The 19,797-nt window shown below is 38.2% G+C and overlaps 1 protein-coding gene across 1 annotated transcript in view; it reads right to left on the reverse strand.

The window, feature by feature from the left end:
* Positions 1-19,459, reverse strand: part of kif5ab (kinesin family member 5A, b) — a 43,364-nt gene extending 23,905 nt beyond the window's left edge. The window contains exons 1-10 of the mRNA XM_017480323.3: positions 18,767-19,459; positions 8,716-8,803; positions 3,674-3,747; positions 3,481-3,585; positions 3,276-3,324; positions 2,705-2,760; positions 1,991-2,078; positions 1,672-1,796; positions 474-578; positions 179-327 (exon numbers count right to left, since the gene is read on the reverse strand). Of these exons, the coding sequence (XP_017335812.1) occupies positions 179-327; positions 474-578; positions 1,672-1,796; positions 1,991-2,078; positions 2,705-2,760; positions 3,276-3,324; positions 3,481-3,585; positions 3,674-3,747; positions 8,716-8,803; positions 18,767-18,895 (968 nt within the window). The 5' untranslated portion in view covers positions 18,896-19,459. The remainder of the gene's footprint in view (positions 1-178; positions 328-473; positions 579-1,671; positions 1,797-1,990; positions 2,079-2,704; positions 2,761-3,275; positions 3,325-3,480; positions 3,586-3,673; positions 3,748-8,715; positions 8,804-18,766) is intronic.
* Positions 19,460-19,797: the final 338 nt, after the last annotated feature.

A 19,797-nucleotide genomic window follows, 5' to 3' on the forward strand; every position in this document is an offset into this window, starting at 1 on the left:
TGTGTGTATGCTGACATTAAAAAGTACCCATTAATTTGGGTCATGGTTTAGAATAAGTACACTTGAGCCTAACAGAACTAAACCTCTGTTATAGTGTCTGTTTGACGATACAGTATGTATAATATTAACAGAATTGAGTATGTTTAGTACTTTTGTTGTTGTTTTTTAACACTGTTACCGTTGTCCAAACATGAGTGTGGATTTGGTCTCAGCTTCATTGTAAGAGGAAGGCGAACAGCAGATAAACATGGTGGTTCTGCAGTTTCCACCTAATGAGTCCTGGAGAATTCGGGTCATCTTACTGTCTCTGTAAGGTACGTGGGTCTTCTGCAGGAAGAAAGATCAAAAAGAGCATGTTTTAAAAGCTCGAATTCATTATAGAGTTTTCAATATTTTATGTATGTTGTAAAGGCTGCAATGTACTGAACATGGATATTTTGATATATTGACTCTGTTTTAGTTGCTGAGCTCACCGTTCCCTCAGCCAGCGCTGATATCACATTGCCCAGCGCAGAAAGAGATTTGTTGATATTTTTGGCCTCATCCAGGACAGACCCTTCTGCACCTGTCTTGCTCACCTTAGAGAGAGAGAGAGAGAGAGAGAGAGAGAGAGAGAGAGAGAGAGAGAGAGAGAGAGAGATGAGCATGTATTTCTATATGACTAGCTTAAATACAGTCATGTGAAAATGAAAGTATACCCTCCTTCAATTCTCTGTTTTTATTTATCAGAGCATAAACAACAATCATGATGTCCTCATCTCACTTCTATAAACAAACAAATAACCTCAGGTGGCAACAAAAACACACAACAGATTTCAATATGTAGCCCTTTTTTCCCCAAAAAAGTAAACCAATAATCATAAACCAGTTCGGAAAAAATAAGTACACCCTTCCTATTTCCACAATCTTTAAGAGAGTAATTAGCAGCCAGGTGTTGCTAATAAAATGCGCACAATTAGTTCATTATCAAGAATTGTGACTACCTCGATAAAAGCAGAACTTTTGGCAGTTTGGTGTTCTGGAGCACAGAAAAAAAAAACATCAGCTATGATTCAGAGAAGCAATTGGTGCTGCACATCAATCTGGGAAAGATTATAAGGCCATATCCAAACAATTTGAAATTCATCAAGACAGTTTCCAATATTCTCACCACTGGGTGTCCCAGCAAACTGCAGCCAAGGTCAGACCGTTTAATGCCCAGAGATATACAGAAAAACCCAATAGCTAAATCATGTGACATTCAGGCCTCTGTTGTAAGGTTTTCATTGACGGTTGGCTAGGAAATAGCCTCTTCTCTCCAAAAAGATTAATATCCTTCAGATTGGTGAGACCAAGGTGGAGATGTTTGGTCATCATCTACAGCACCATGTTTGGTGAAAACCAAACACAGCACATCACCACAAGGACCTTATACCAACTGTCAAGCATGGTGGTGGAGGGGTGATGATTTAGGCTTTTGCAGTCACAGAACCTAGGAAATTTGAATCATTGAGACAACAATGAACTCCACTTTATACCAGAATATTCTTCTGATGTGTTGATGTTTGAGGGCATTCGTTCACGCACAGCTCTCTTACTTATTTGATTAGCTTTTGTGATTGGGATCATTATCCTGTTGCACTACCCAATTTCCAGCCCAAACACAGATATAAACACAAACCCTGGTTTCACCTTTTCACTCCCAGCTAAGTCCACCAGGTAGAGCTTGCCACTGAGTTTCTGCTCTGTCTCCACATGCTCTTGTTTAATATTTATGAGGAAGATGCTATGACTCCTGGAGCTGTGTTCATTCATATCTGAAGCAAAAAAAAAAAGTCTAAGGTTACTGAAAGCTAAAATTAACCTGATGAGAGAAACTGCATTATATGAGATTAACAATCCATGACATGAATAAAATCAGGTTCTATCTGGGTTAAGATTGAATGGCAGACAAAAACTTATCATACTACAGTTATGAGTTATTGTAAATTTGTTAAAATGGAAAACTCACTGGTAACAGCCACATGGCGGTTAGATTTCCCTTCATCAATTATATCCATCACTTCCTCAGGACTGGAGACAAAGCGTTCTGTACAACCCTGTCTCAAACACACAAACAAACACAAACAGTGCTATGAGTAATCCTTAATTTTGTGTTATACAGCAGTAATGCACATTTATGTCAGGACATACTTCCTTCCTATGTGTGTCTATCATAGTTCAGACTACACTTGTATATTTTATCTACCCTACTTGTGCTAAACTGACCAGGGTTGCACTGGATTCATATGTTTCACAAATATTCCTTTGTTATCACAAGTAACAAAAAATAGAGATCCAGAGATATCAATTCAAAGGTTTACTTGCATGTGATTAAAAAGTTTCCTCTTGAATATGGTATAGATATCCTCTAGTAACATGTATGCAGATTGTTTGTCTTTGTACCTGCCTAAAATCTCTTTGCTTATTCTCTGATCTTCCTAGCATGTCTGATTTTGCTCTACCAGATATCATACACTACTGCCTAGTTTAAACAAGTCTGGAGACCTATTGGTAGTTAATTGTAAAATGTAGGTAATTTTTTTCATTGGTAAGCCAAGGGCAGTGACTGGCACATTTTGACTCTACACTTTATCTGACTCAACCCAGACAAGTTTTTTACTACAGCCGATTTCAGTCAAACATGAACATGCAGTTGTTCAGTTATCACTCTGTTCTATCTTACCTTGACATATGGGACCCTGTTCTTGTCTTCATGCACTGACAGGTTTGTTTTACTCACTGAGAGAGGGAGAGAGAGAGATAGAGAGAGAGAGATTCATAGAATATATAATAAAATACAACAACCATATGATGTACATTAAATTAGATGGGGGGAAATGGAATAAATCAGAAAGGGATTAGAAATTCCCTTTCAAAAAACAAATATAAACAAGAGCATGCAGAACGATAATTAGGCTACAGGGTAGCAGAATACATTCTCACAGCCCAATCCCCAACTGTTAATATTTAATATATAGCAGATATAAATCTATACGATATGTGTGATTTTCACACACAAAAAATGATCAAACTCTAGTGGAAATGTGTTTTGCATGAGTCAGGTATGACAGATTGCAAATATAGATCAGACTCCCTTGCTGTCTAGGTGTCTGTGTGATAAAAATCTAAATGTTCAACAGGAATTTAAATGACTGACTGCATTCTGTCCCAGATCTCTCAGTCTCAGTCTTTCGGCTGAAGGTGAAGTATAATTTTACTGATGGTTATGTTTAATCTGTTTCTTTCTTTCTCACCATCAAGCAGGTCTCGGATTTTATCCATGTAGATTTCAAAATATGAAACCTGTGTAAAAGAAGAGGGAGGAAAGGTTTTGAGGGATGCATAAATAGCTTCAGATCAATACTGTATGTAGCATTGCTAATGCTCCATAGTACATTCTTTATATCTAAATCATGAACTTTATTTAGAAATATTCAAAACGATCAGTGTTATTGTTGCCTTGATGTGAAATTCCAAGTTTTCATCCATGGCAAAGATATAGTTGAAGATGTCATCAGTGATCCTCGGAATAATACCCATGTTGTCGGGATCATGGAGCTTTCCCTGATCAAACAAAAAAAAAGACAGAGACTTCAGCCATGGTGAAAGCTAAAATCTAATAAATATGTTGATACAGCTGGCTGTCCTTTACCTCCATGGTGTGGGTTTTGCCAGAGGATGTTTGTCCATATGCAAAGATGGTACCATTGTATCCATCCAGCACATCTGAGTGAGAAAGGACAAAATATACAGATTTTACTTATGTTTTTAAGCATTCAAGTTATTTCTTTGTTTATGCTTAAAATATGGTTATGTACTGTATTAATATACGGTATTCCTAAGTTAAGTTATTAACTAGATATTACTAGTTAAGTTGTTGGACTACCGATTGGAAGGTCGGGAGTTCAAATCCCAGCCCTGCCAAGCTGCCACTGCTGAGCCCTTGAGCAAGGCCTTTAACCCTCAACTTCTCAGTTGTATAAATGAGACAAATGTAATCTTTCTCTGGTCATAGGTCTTCCTAGTGAATCTATGCTGAAATGCTCAATAGAAGAATCTATAACATTTTAATATTCTGTCACAGAAAATAAATGTTTTTCTTAAGTGGATCTCATATAAGGTGCCCCCAATCTCAGGATGGCATAAAATAATAGTGCCACATATTCCTGTGGATTTTCTGATGTGTCTTTTACAATCACTGATAAATAGTTTTTATAGAATATAAAGGAAGGAATATCTTGGAAGATATTGCAATAAATACAGTATATACATACTGTATAATGTACAGTAACAAGGCATTTACAATTGAGGCCAAAATTATACATATACCTAGGCTAAAGACATTTCAATTTTTCATAACATGTTGCCATCAATTTCCTGTGTTAGGGTCAGTTAGGGTATCTGTTTTATTTCCATAAGAAGCCTTTTCGAAATAATAGCTAAGAGACAGATTTATTTCACCTTTAATTTACTATATCAGATTTTAATTGGTCAAATGTTTGCATGCTCTTTGCTAGGGTGGCATTGCATTTTTAACTGCATTAACTTTTTTTTTGCTTGAAAGTTTTGCTCATTCCTCCTGACAGAACTGATGTAAGATAGTCAGGTTTGTGGGCTTCCTTGCTCAGATATGCTTTTTCAGTTCATGCCACAAAAATTCTGTGGGATTCAGGTCAGGGCTTTTGATGGTCGCTTCAAAACTTTCACTTTGTTATCCTGAAGCCAATGTGCTACAACTTTAGAGGTACACTTTGTACACTTTGAGGATCATTGTCCTGCTTTCTTTTTAAGTTTTAACTTTCTTGAGGTCTTGAGGTTTGATGATGCCATCTATTTTCTGAAGATGGTCCATTGATGGTGATTATTCTTTCATCTGACCAGTGAACACTTCTCCAAAAGGATGGTGATCAACTGCAAGCTTCCGACTGGAGTTTTTTTTTTATGTTTGTCTTGGAGTAGGGGCTGTTTCTTTGCATGACAGCATTTCAGCCAATGGTGATTTAGAACTCTGTTAATACATATACTGGTACCTGATGTTCCCTGGGAGATCATTTGTGCCTCTTTTCTGGATGGAGTGTCTTTGTGGTACCAAGTTGTTCTTAAATATTCATATAATTGTTTGTACAGATGCTCATGATACCTTCAGTTGTTTGGAAATTGCTCCTAAGGAGGAACTGGCTTTAATAGACGATCCATCCGTCTCTGCACGCATCTCTGCTTGCCTTTCGGACATCTCGGTCTGGATGAAGGAAAACCATCTTAAACTTAACCTGGCAAAATCTGAGCTTCTCGTCATCCCAGCCTGTCCCTCAATCAACCACATCCTCACTGTACAGCTCGGCTCGCTCACACTCATGCCAACCAGGATGGCCAGGAACCTTGGGGTGATTCTTGATGACAGCTTGACCTTTGCAGACCATATCTCAGCAACTGCAAGGTCCTGTAGGTTCATCCTTTACAACATGAAGAAAATCCGACCCTACATCACCAAACAGGCTACACAGATTCTAGTCCAGGCTTTTGTTATCTCTAAACTGGACTACTGCAACTCACTGCTTTCAGGCCTCCGAGCCAGCTCCATCAAACCCCTTGAGATGATTCAGAATGCTGCAGCGCGCCTCGTCTTCAACCAGTCCAAGAGAACCCATGTCACACCCCTCTTCATCTCCCTCCACTGGCTTCCTGTAGCTGCCCGCATCAAGTTCAAGGCCTTGATGCTCACCTACAAGACCTTGTCAGGAACAGCACCCTCCTACCTCAACTCTCTCCTGAAGGCCTACGTTCCCTCTCGCACTCTGCGATCGATTAGCGACCGACGTTTAGCAGTTCCAACTCAGCGTGGCGCAAGGTCCCTTTCCAAAACCTTCACACTAACTGTTCCTCAGTGGTGGAATGAACTTCCAACCTCAATCCGGACCGTAGAATCTCTCACCATCTTCAAAAAACAACTAAAGAGTGGGTCTCTTCTATGAACACCTAACAAACTCATAAAAAAATCAATTAAAAAAAAATAAATAAATAAAAAATTGCACTTACACCTTTACTCTGCACTTTGCTTCTTCTGGAATTCAATTATTAGATCTTGTATGGTAGCACTTCTTGTATTGTTCTCTGCTTGATATCGCTTTGCTTGTATCTTTCTCATTTGTAAGTCGCTTTGGATAAAAGCGTCTGCTAAGTGAATAAATGTAAATGTAAATGTAATAGAAAAACTGAGATTGAATATCTTAGCCTTGGTGTATGTAAACATTTGGCCTGAACTGTATATAGAATAGAGATGGATGCAATTGAACCAAAGCTGTTAGAATATTTTAAATGTATTATATAATGTATGGTAACCGTAACTCATACAAATTATGGATAATACTATAGGTTTATTTTTTTTCAATTATCTTATTTTTCCTCCTTTCACTTGTTTCTGTCTTTGTTGGAGAGGCATTTAAGCTCAAATTTATCTGTATGCTTTGTCAGTTGAAAATAAAAAAAACAAAAATTACTCTAATCATCTGTATACCATTTACTCATATCCAAATGAACATAAATCATTTTGGCTGATGAAAGAGCTGTTTTGTTTGCTGCTGTGAATGTGCAGTGCAGTGTGACTGTCTGTGAGAGAGAGAGAGAGAGAGAGAGAGAGTGGTGGGAAGAGCTGGGTTTTAAGCATAACAAGTCTGTCACCGTGCAGGAGAGTGGAGACAAATTGATGAGAAAATAAAAAAAGGAACAATAAAAAAGGATACAATTGAGAAATGGGGGAGCAAGCCAATGCCAATACTTATCTCCACTAGCCAGATGGTCAACGTGCGCACATATAGACACTCAAATTGACTCAGATTCCAAAGTCTGTTCTCTTCCATTCCCTTACCCTCACTTTGAAGTGGTATTTCACTTAATCACTGCAGTGCAGGAAGTACAGCAATTTATAAAACATGCAGATCCAGACATCCCAAGCCTCTTGGATTCATTAAAAGATCTTTTTATTTTTTAAAACTCCTCAAATTGCCTTCAATTAAAGCACCCCTGGATTAACAGAAATGGAAAGCTTGTTGACATTTCCTGCACCACTGAAAACAAAGTCTAATATTGATTTTATGTTGTAATTAGGCAATAAGCCACAAAAGGCTGTATAATACTGTGAATGTATTGCAGTTAAAAGCACCTAACAGCTAGTGGATTGCTTTTAAATTTTTCAGCATGAGAATTACTTATTCACTTGCTGTCAATAACGTTCTCGTCTAGAGGACGGTGGATCCGTAGACTATCCCAGAAACACTGAGCATGACACACACTTTCATAGATACAGTGGTGCTTGAAAGTTTGTTAATTTTATATAGTTTTTCTAAAGGTTTAGAATTTTCTACATTTCTGCATAAATATGACCTGAAGCATCATCAGATTTTCACAAAGAGAACCCAGTTAAACAAATAAGACAAAAATATTATACTTGGTCATTTATTTATTGAGAAAAATTACCCAATATTACATTATTGTGAGTGGCAAAAGTATGTGAACGTTTCAATATATGGTGTGACCCCCGTGTGCATATAAATGTTTCCAGTAACTGCTGATCAGTCCTGCACATGGGCTTGGAGGAATTTTAACCCATTCCTCAGTACAGAGCAGCCTCAACTCTGGGATGTTGGTGCAGTTCCTACCATGAACTGCTTGCTTCAATTCCTTCCACAACATTTCATTGGATTAAGGTCAGGATTTTGACTTGCCATTCCAAACATTAACTTTATCCTTCTTTATCCATTCTTTGGATTCTTCTGCATGACCCACTTTCTCTTGAGATTCAGTTCATGGATAGATGTCCTGACATTTTCCTTTAGAAATCGCTGGTATAATTCAGAATTCATTGTTCAATCAATGATGGCAAGTCGTCTTCTGGCTTGTCCACATGATCTTTAGCAAAATGCAGAAGGGCAGCAATGTTCTTTTTGGAGAAAAGTGGTTTTCTCCTTGCAACCCTGCCATGCACACCATTGTTGTTCAATGTTTTCCTGATGGTGCACTCATGAACATTAACATTAGCCAATGTGAGAGAGGCCTTTAGTTGATTAGAATTACCCTGGCTCCTTTGTGACCTCGCGGACTATTACACGTCATGTGGATTGGTGGACTCCAATCTTTTTAGAGATGGTTTAGTATCCTTATCCAGCCTGATGAGCATCAACAACTCTTTTTCTGAGGCCCTCAGAAATCTCCTTTGTTCAGGTCATGATACACGTCCACAAACATGTATTGTGAAGATCAGACTCATTTGTTTAATTGGGTTCTTTTTGTTTACTTTTAGGACTTGTGTGAAAATCTTAAGATGTTTTTAGGTCATATTTATGCAGATATATAGAAAATTATAACAAACTTTCAAGCACCACTGTACCTAGGGGAAATTTAGCATAGCCAATCTACCTACCAGCATGTTCTTGACAGTGGAAGAAACCCAGAGAACCTAGAGGAAACCTATGGTGGTCACAGCCTTAGAGACTTCACACAGTCACTGACCCAAGCTCAGGATGAACCTAGGAACGCTGGAGCTGTGAGATAGCAGTACTACCTGATATCATTTGATGTGGGGATGGACCCACTAACCCTACGATTAGCCGACAACCCGCTCTACCACCTGAGCCACAGCCGCCCAATCCTAAGACAGATGCTACCTAAATAAGTACCCAGTGATTAACACACACTCACCTTTAACAATTTGTTTGGCACAACTGCTGTAGACCTGCTCTTGTGTGGTATTGGTGGGAAAGACTCGGTCAAATACAAAAGATTTCCCCTGCAAGAAACACACAAGTGTTACAGTCCAGTAATCACAACTGAGTGATGCAGGAACTGGTGATTGAACAGAGTAGAAAGAGAAGGAAGAAAAAAGTGAAGGATAAATAAAATAGGTTTAAAGAAATTTATCATGCATGTGGCAGTGATTTCCTATCATCAGAAACACAATCTGTATTCACAGCCAAGCTATTGAATAGCTTTTATTGAAGAAATCATTGTTTGCAAAAGCCATTGCTGAATCTGGATCATTGTCCAAATTAACGTAATCACGTTCGATTACATAAACAGCTTTTTAGCTTCTTATATCTGTACATTTTCAGGGAATAGTGGTAGATAGTGGTCTTACATTTTAAAAAAAAATTTTTTTTAATTCTGGTCAGGACCATATCCGGTTTAAATCTGAATACAGCAATAGATTCAAATGGTTGGAGGATTAAACAGATATTGAGACAGATAATGGCATTGCATTACAGAACTACTCCATCAAAAATACCATTTTGCACAACAAGTACATTTTGTACTTAAAAATACAGTAGAACCAGCCAGAACTGTAAACAGATATTATAGAATGAATGCTGTAAGTATTCATTACTGTAACTACCTTACAACTCTGCTGCCAGTAAAAATGTACATGGTCATTTTTTACAGTGAATTTAAGTAAGTAAGTCTATAAATAAATAAATAAATAAATAAATAAATAAACAAACAAATAAAGAGATTATTGAGTCAGGGGACAAAAATACTTCATAATATAATGTTGCTGAACTGCTGTGAGTGACCCTGAAAATCCTGTAATAGTAATTCACTTTCAGCGCTGTGTCAGATATAATACTATTGGAGGAAAATGGATTCAGTGGAGTTTTTTTCCCCTTGCTGAACAGGTAATGCATTTATTTCTTCTCTAATCTGGTGGGTAGATAGTGAATGATAGTCATCCGATGTATCCCCATTGTGGAATTAGTATTATTACCCATTTGTGAAGTTGTTTAGCTAGACTATTGATAGCAGGAGGTATTTGTGTGTTTCACAGTTTCTGCATTTCAAACTCAGTGATATAAGATAGAACTCAAATACCGGGGCAGCTATTTACCTTTATGTGTTTATTGGCCTGTTCAACACCAAAATACGTGTATTATATAATTCAAACACAGAGACCTGTTGTGGAAATTAGACAACTCGCAGACTTGTCCTCTGAGGTAAAAAAAAAAAAAAAGGTTTATTACAGAAAGATGGTTAATACAGGATTCAGATCAGGTAATATACACATGTGAAGCAAACTAGAGGTTATAGTTTTGTTCTCTAAGATATGGTTTTTGTGTCTAAGGTACACATATATAGCTTTCACCTGGGACTCAGCACAGTGATAGCCATATTCATGCACACAATAAAGTAAATAATGATTGTTATCTCAGCATCTTTAATACAAGGCAGAACATTTTATATGTTTAACTTCCAGGTTAGAACACGTCAGGAAGTGCCTTCTTACAAAATTTATGGCAGCACTAGCGGATGTGAGCAGAAGCAGTGAAACAATTCCCACTATTACTGGCATCTTGCCAAAAACCAAAACAAATGTGTACACAGATAAATACACTTATTTATCTTCATTCATCTTCAGTAACCTCTTTATCCTGGTCAGGGTGATGGTGGCTCTGGAGCCAATCCAAGAAACACCAGAAGCCAGGCATAACAATTCACACCAGATGTGATGCCAGTCCATTGCAGGGTACCATTTACACATACATACATTCATACACTCATTCACACCTACAAGCAATGTAGTGTAGCCAATCCACCGGTCTGCATGTTTTTTGGTCAGACAGTAACTCAAGCTCAGAATCGAACTAGGGACTCTGGAACTGTGAAACCCTTAAGCTGTGAGCTATCCACTGTGTCACCATTTACATATAAATTATATGTGAAATACTGACTTTACATTGTGCTCTACGATGGATATGCACGTGTGACCCTGTGTAGGATAAGCGTTATAGAAAATGAATGGATATTGAATTTATGACTTAGGTTCTGTCTGGTATTTTAATCAAAATTGAGCTTGAACTGTGTTATTCAACTCGTATTATTCGAAACTCCAATACTTAGTCACACACACACACACACACACACACACACACACACACACACACACACACACACACACATGAACTCCTTTCATCCTCTGTTTCCCACTCATTAATTAGTCCCTCTACTTCCTTCTCCACAGGGAAAGCACTGAGCCCCCACTATAGAAACAACACCACAGCTAAGCTCTTTCTCACTCTCTGTAAGCATAATATCTCATGACAGACACATCCCCACTGCATGGCCAGCTTCTGTAGTTAAAACAGAGGATATTTACAGATAAATTACCTAGGGAAACCTGGCTATATTTACCAGATATAATGTGTAAGACAGTATCAGCACATACTGAGAGTCATGCTAATCCAACACACACATGCATACACACACTGTTACACACTGTTACTATATTTGTCAGGACCATCTACAGACATATGAAACGGGATGAAATAAAGCAGTATTTGGTCCAAACCAAGATGTAAAAACATATCCATGACCTTCTTATCCAAAACCAGCTCCAAGCAGGAATACACCAAGATTATTTCCTGTCACCTCTTACCAGAATAAACAGAACATGTAGTTTATCTATTTCTCTACAGAAGTAGACCATGCTGCATTATTAAATATTAAACCTAGACTTCAAGTGTGAGGGTATGAGGAGGAAAGATGTGGAGTGAGAAAATATACCAGAAACGAATGGGTTTCATTCTGAGATTGCAAAAACTCAATAACATTAAGACTTAGTGAGGGCCAAGCGAGTGAAAAGAAATGAAAGAAGATAGGAGGCAAATGAAGAGAAAATGAAAACAAGATAAGAAAAATAATAAAAGAATGTGAAAGACAATATTTTAAACATTAAAATATGCAGGGCAGGGGTACTAAACAGTCTACATTCTCTTGTTCACACACGAACCACCAGTACTGAAGTTGTAGCATAATAAGTCCTTTCCCACGAGAAAGAGACCATGAAAGTTTTGTTTTCTTGAAACAATTTACAATTGTTTTGACAATTTACTGGTTAAACTATGCTGAAATGTATGACTAGTTTCTTCTTAATCAGAAAAGAATTAATATGTATATTCAAATTATATACAAATAGTTATCATTTATTTAAAAAAACAGTATTAAGGACATTGACTAGCAAATATGCATAAATCTGTAAATCTACATAACACAATATATGTATATAATGTATACATACCTAATAAGTAACTAGTAAACTTATTATGCAATCCACTGCCAGTTTTAAAGGTTATGATGTCATATAATGATATCATGTAGATATCATTAATTCACCCTAGTAAGTGCTTTATCCTGGTCAAGGTCACAGTGGATCCAGAGTCTATCAAGGGAACACTGGGCGTGAGTCATGAATACACCCTGAATGGGACAGGGCAGTATGAATATACACATTCATACCTTGGCGCAATTTAGAGTCTCCAATTCATCTACCAGCTTTTTGAGGAAACCAGAGAACCCAGGCAAAACCCATGCTAAGCAAGGGAGAACATACAAAATTCTGCACAGACACTAAGCTCATGATCGATCCAGAGACCTTGAACCTGTGTGGGGTCACAGAACTACAAAATTGTTTGGCTTTGTTCTACTGGCCAAAGTTCATTATCTAATCAGGCATATTTTTGCAGCTCCCGAACGCACAAATGTCCAGTGTGTGTGGCTTTGACTGGATAATGCTGCAATAGTATTTCCTTATTAGAAAGGGTTCCAAATAAAAACCTTTTAGGAACCAAATCATCCAGTGTACCTTTAAAGACTCATTGAAGAACCTTTTTTCTAAGAGTGTACCATTGCTGAACAGAACATTCTGTCTGAAACAAGGTTAAAGCCGGTCTCTCGTATTCTCCCTATCTCACATCCTCAGAACATAATGATCTTTGTACTTATCTCCTTCTGTCTGCCTCTGTTTTATTAAAGATTCTGTGTGATTAGATTTATTCATTTCCATCACAGTGGAGACCAGGCTGCTGCTGCTCATTCTCAGTGCTGTGAGACTTCACGCAGGATGCACTGCTGACATGTTTTTTCTGTTGTCTGTGGATATTGTGTGCACAATGCAAGACAATTCCTGCCTTCCTTTGTGTGCATGTATTAGGGTGTAATGCAATGCCAGTATCTCTGTTTGTATCTGTATCTGTTTAGTGCTCAAAATATTCTTATCTGTTTTCATTATCACATTTAAACCAGAAGTGGGTTTTTTACTTAAGGGGCAAACGCTATCAATATGACCCAGAGACCCTAGAAAACAGGGCTTCTGGAAAAAGAAATGTTATTTATTTGGGGGTTTTAAAAATCTATAACTTTATTCAACTCCTGTACTGATACTCCTGTGTAACGTTCTATCTCCTGTCTAAAGTGCTTGACTAAGGAAACTATGTTTTAAAAAGTCTTTACCAAATCAAGAAACTGTTATATGCAGTTGACAACATGAGCCATCTAATAATATTTTAGTAGATTTCCTTTAGTTCTTTGGTTTGTTGGACACCTGACCATCACACCCATGCATGTGGTTTTTGTCATCCTGTTCCAGATTTAGTCCCTCTATGCTGTTACAATCACCTCCACTCTTCTGGGAAGACTTTCCACTAGATTTTGGATGGGCTGTGGAGGCCTGGGGTGCAGTCAGTGTTCCAGTTCATCCCAAAATTGTTCAGTGGGGTTGAGGTCAGGGCTCTGTGCAGGCCACTAGAACTCTTCCACGCCAACTTTGGCAAACCATGACTTCATTGACCTTTGCGCACAGTGGAATTGTCATTCTGGTGCAAGTTTGGGTCCCTTAGTCCCAGTAAAGGGAAACTGTAATGTTACAGCATACAAAGACATTCTAGACAATTGTGTGCTTCAAACTTTCTGGTAACACTTGGGGGAAGGCCAAAATATGGGTGTGATTGTCAGGTGTCCACAAACTTTTGTTCTTATAGTGTATGATCTAAATTATTTAAATGATTAAGTTTGGATAGCCCAGCAGTGATATGGTGCCCTCCACACAACATTCGGTCTTCAGGGGTTGTATGGAACAGCGGCTCTATAAATTAAAGCAAACCACTGACAAAAAAATCAAAAACAAATAGTGCATCTCCGATTCATAAAATTTCAATGAACTAAACATTTTGTGGTAGTTCCAAGTCTATTTTCCTGTTTTTGTGTTGTAGTTAGGATGGGAATTTTACCTGGTGTACCTAAAACCTGGCAACCCTCCCCACAAGCTTCTGCATCAGCTATTCTTTAAAATCACACATTTAAGTAAAAACCTAATTTTCATGTGGTATTTTTTTGTTTTTACCCTGTAGTATACTGATGCACACACCGAGTCTGAAGCCGGCAATCTTTCTAAAAAAAAAAAAAAAAGAAAGAAAACTCCATTTACAGTTTGGACATGTATTTGTATTCAGTTAGGACACATTATCTGTTCAATTTGAATAATGTTATCATATTCAGTTATACCCCTAGTACCTATGTATGTACAGTATGTATGTGTGTATGTATGTATGTATGTGCATACAGAAAATCAGACCCTATCTCACTGAACAAACTACACAGCTACTAGTCCAGGCTCTTGTCATCTCAAAACTGGACTACTGCAACGCACTACTCTCAGGCTTCCCAGTCAGCTCCATCAAACCCCTTCAGATGATTCAGAATGCAGCAGCACGCCTCGTCTTCAACCAGTCCAAAAGAACCCATGTCATACCCCTCTTCATCTCCCTCCACTGGCTTCCTGTAGCTGCCCGTATAAAATTCATGGCCTTGATGCTCACCTTGTCTGGAACAGCGCCCCCTACCTCAACACTCTCCTTGAGGTTTACGTTCCCTCACGCAATCTGCGATCGATTAACGGCCAAAACTTATTAGTGCCTACTCAGCGTGGCTCAAGTTCCCTTTCCAGAAGCTTCTCACTAACTGTTCCTCAGTGGTAGAATGAACTTCCAACCTCAATCCGGACCAAAGAATCTGTCACTATCTCCAAAAAAACAGCTAAAGACCCACCTCTTCCATGAGCACGTAACTAGCCCCTAAAATGCCAGCCCCACATTATTTAAATAAATAAATACATAAATAAATAATTAAAAATAAATAAATAAACTTATTCTGGCTACTCTGCACACTTTGCTTCTCTAGAACTTAATTATAAATCTAGCATGGTAGCACTACTAGCACTACTACTGTAAGTTGCTTTGGATAAAATGGATGTAAATGTAAATGTATGTATGTACAGTCCCCTCTGAAAGTATTGGAATGGCAATTCCCAGAAGAAAAGAAGGATTTTTTTTTTGTTACACTGAAAACATTTGGGTTTGAGATCAAAAGATGAATATGAGACGATAGATCAGAATTTCAGCTTTCATACCCTGATATTTACAACTAGATGTGTTAAACAACTTGGAACATGACACATTTGGTGGCAGACCACACCATTTTTAGGTGAACAAAAGTATTGGAACAGATAGTCATAAAGTAAATTAAAGTAAAAGACACTTAACATTTGGTTGCATATATCTAGCTTGCAATACCTGCATCAAGCCTGTGACCCACTGACATGACCAAACTGCTGCATCCTTCTTTTGTGATGATTTTCTAGGCTTGTACTGCAGCTTCTTTCAGTTCAGGAGGGGAAATGAATGCTCTGTTGGATTACGGTCTGGTGATTGACCAGTGATTGTCTGGTGATTGGCCAGTCTAAAAACTTCCAGTCTAAACCTTTAGAGTCCTTTGTTGAGTTGGCAGTGTGTTTTGGATCATTGTCTTGCTACATGATAAAGTTCCTCCTGATTAATTTGGATGCATTTCTCTGTAAACTGCCAGACAAAATGTTCCTGTAAACTTCTGATTTCATTCTTCTGTTAACATCATGAGTGACACCATTAATAAAGATTAGGGATCCTGCTCCAGAAGCAGACATGCAAGCCTAAACCATGACACTACCTCCACTATGCTTGACCGAAGAGCCCGTATGTTTTGGATCATGAGCAGATAATTTCTTTCTCCACACTTTGGCTTTTCCATCACTTTGGTAGGGGTTAATCTTGGTTTCAGAACTTTTGTGGCTCATCTGGTTGTTTGAATCTTACATGCTGATGAGTGTTATGCATCTTGTGGTATGACCTCTACTCTATATTTCTGTTCTCAAAGTCTTCTTAAAATAGTGGATTGTGATACCTTCACCCCTGCCTTTTAGAAGCTGTTGGTGATGTCACTGACTTGTTTTTTGTTTTCTTCACAGCTCTCACAATGTTTCTGTCATCAACTGCTGTTGTTTTCCTTAGTCAACATCTGATTGTTAGTACACCAGTGGTTTCTTGCTTTTTAAGGACATCATTGTATTGGCTATGCCAAATGCTTGTGCAATGACTCTGATCCCTCTTTTCTCAGCTTTAAAATGGCTTGCTTTGCTCCCATAGACAGCTCTCTGGTCTTCATGTTAGTTTATCCTTTTTAACAACAAATGCTAAAAATGTCTTCACAGGTGAAACCTAGGGCTCAAACCAAGAGTAGACATTCAGAGCTATTAATCGTTTAAATAATCAGTCTAACAGGGCACACCTGGGCACCAAGAAACACCTGTTGATCACATGTTCTGATATTTTTGAGCACTTGAAAAATGGTTGGGTTCAAACAAAAGGTGCCATACTCTAAGCTGTTTAACACACCTAGATGTAAATATCAGGAAATGAAAGCTGGAATTCTGATTGATCATGTCATATTTATCGTTTGATCTCAAACCCAAATGTCTTGAATGTATAGCAAAAACAAAAGAATTGGCCTTGCCATCCCAAAACCTTGGGAGGGAACTGTATGTATGTATGTATGTATGTATGTAAGTATGTAAGCTGCTGGATAAAGCCAGAATACTTTCAATCTCTGTATTAATTAATAAATAAAAAGACAGATATATAGAAAATAATGTAACTGTAAAGTGTTGCTGTTCTCTATTTTTTTCTCTTGATTTTATTCAAGTCTCTTTGCCTGAAGCACACCGATTTCAGGATGCTTTCTTAATATAATAAGGGGATAGACAGAAAGGGAGAGAGTGAGAATGAGGAATAGGGAATAGGATTGATGGATGGAAGGATGGGAGGACAGACGGGTGAATACAGCAGTCACATATGCTCAATGTCAAGCCCAACTGATTAATTCTTGCTGTGACTCACACACCAACATGTTTATCAGAAGGAGAGGACGGAGAAAGCTGGGAAAACCTGTGCCCCACTGGGACTGACAGCTTCTCTTCGCTGTTAGAATAAAACACAACTCATTCAGCCTAATGCTCCCGACAGAACAAAACATGGCTAGAAACATCTCAGTTATTAGTTTATCTCTGTACATATTTAAATCCATTTATATGCTGCAAAACATCAGAAAACAACCAAAGTGACTTACTATAATCAGAGAAATACAGATAGCAGAACTTATTTGGATGCTTTATTTTTATTACCGGCTTACTATTTACTTAGCTTAGTACTGAGTATTTTCTATGCTCTTCATGTTCTAATGGAACCAGATTTAATCTAATCGGACAGCCGTGTTATTTCTCCCTTTGTTAAGGGGATTTATTTAGCATGAGTGGGTGTACCATAAATGATGTAGTTGCAATTAAGACAGAAATAGATACAAGCAAGGAAAAGAGAAAATTCATTAAAATCAGCAGAGCAAATCTCCTGACCCCATTATTCTGTTTGATCCTTTATGAATTATTCGATCCATGAAGAACCCTTGAATTGATTTTAATTTTGGTACGATTCAGCAACTTTTATAGTAGTGGAATATCAACAATAGTCTGGAGTTAGTGTTTAAAAATAGTCTTTGGCCAAAACATGAACACAAATGTTATTGAACATAATTAGAATCAATGATTATTAGTAATTATAACATTCCAAAATACAGTTTTGAATATCCCATAGTGCTTTGATTCAATTTTACACAGCAGTTAAGAACCTATTACTACTAGCCACACTCTGGTTGCTGTGTGAGTCCCTTAGTCTCACTCTGCTGCCCCCTTACTCACAGTGATCAATAATATGTGTGTGTGTGTGTGTGTGTGTGTGTGTGTGTGTGTGTGTGTGTGTGTGTGTGTGTGTGTGTGTGAGTGTGTTTCTACTGTTTGCCTCTTTAGCCATAATTTTGCAATTGTGTGTTTAGAGTTTATTATTAAGCTAAATGTTGTCACAGGATATCACAATCTCTTTAGTGAATTTCTGTGACTTTGAAGCATGGCACGTGTCTTTGCATGTGTGAATGAACTGTGGTAGGACTCATTAACAGTGCCTGGACACAAATCTATTACCAGAAACTAGTGCTCTGTACAGAGTATGTGCATGTCTGTATTCCCAAAATGAATTTTTCAGCTTCGCAGGACACACACACACACACACACACACACAGAATCCTTTCCACACATTTTGTGACAGGGAGCCAAAGCTATGCATCCTTAGGCATCCTTATACAATATTCTTTTGTGTGTGTGTGTGTGTGTGTGTGTGTGTGTGTGTGTGTGTGTTTAAACTTGGCTTCTTCAGCAGTTCCTAGTTTGGTTCAGCTATATGGCATGATTTGTTGTTGGCCTAATTTAACATGGCCTGGTTTATACATGTCATATATCCTCAATAAACAGATCTTAAGCAATTCTCTAAAGAAAACCTGCCAACCTATGACACATGCCAGTCAATATAGCCTATCTGTACACTTACAGTTAAATGATAGGCAGTTGCACAGTGTTTTTATATATTCCGTTTTATTATAGACTGTTTGTAACTTCTTAAGAAAGAGATTACGGAGAGGTCTGAGACTCTGCGTCACTCTCTAAATGAAATAAATAAATAAATAAATAAATCCTCAGAGTGAAACGAGAGTCGATATGAACGCAACTTACCCCCATGATGACAGTGTCATCCCCCTGAAATACTGGGAGAAATTTGTCTCCACGAAGGATTTCATACTGGTTCAAGGGGCGAAAACGGCACAGCACCTTGATGTTGCATTCTGCGCCGGTTTCAGCCATTGTGTGGTGTGGAAAGTGTTTAAAAGGAGGTCGTTTTCTTGTGCCGGTCCCCGTGCGTTAGTAGGTGCGTAAAAAAAATGATCACAGATACTGGTTTTTAAAACAGATTAGTAGACAGCTGGGAATAAGTAGTCGAAAGGCGCCGTTTGACTTGGCTGAATGACAGATGCGCAGTTTCGCACCTTCTCGTGAGCCATGCAGTATCCAAAACACAGAATGCAAAGCGAAAAAGATTCTGCAGAGCAGAAAACCTATAAGCAAAACTGATTTTGTTGATTATAAAATGACGGAAATGTTTTGGGATGTTGGGATGTCCTGACAGTTTTGCTCTTTTGTCCACTCCATGCGCAACCGGGGGAGGCAGGTGTGCAGTATGCTGCTGCGTGCTCGGCAAAAGCTTGAGAATAGCAAGGGGGCGTGGCTTGTGCTCTGATGCTGTGACAGTGAAGTGATGCTCGCATCAGGACCACTGATCTCACATGACCAAAAATGCAACAACTTAAATACAGCTTACTGCACAATTACAAGCAGACCAATTATAACAAACGCATTAAAAAGGTAATAGCCTAGTCCATCCCTTCAGACACTTTAATAGGCCTAGCCCTACATATATGTAGATACTAAAATATAAATATACAGGACTACATTTTCGTCTAACAATAGTTTAAATATATAGACAACATCTGTTATGGTGAGTAAAATATGGCATAGAACCAGTTATTTAATATTTAGGCAGAGAGCTTGTGGATTCATTTCAGACTGAGCTCGTGCTTGTCGCTGGGATGCTGTTCTCGCGAGACTGATGAGTTCCAGTGTTGCCAGATCCGCGGTTTTCCTGTGTAAGTGGTCAACATTTGAACTGTTCATTCATTTGGTCAACTTCATCTTCAGATTTTCCCTGG

The sequence above is a fragment of the Ictalurus punctatus genome, chromosome 11 (genome assembly GCF_001660625.3).
Source record: "Ictalurus punctatus breed USDA103 chromosome 11, Coco_2.0, whole genome shotgun sequence".
NCBI classification, from domain to species: Eukaryota; Metazoa; Chordata; class Actinopteri; order Siluriformes; family Ictaluridae; genus Ictalurus; species Ictalurus punctatus.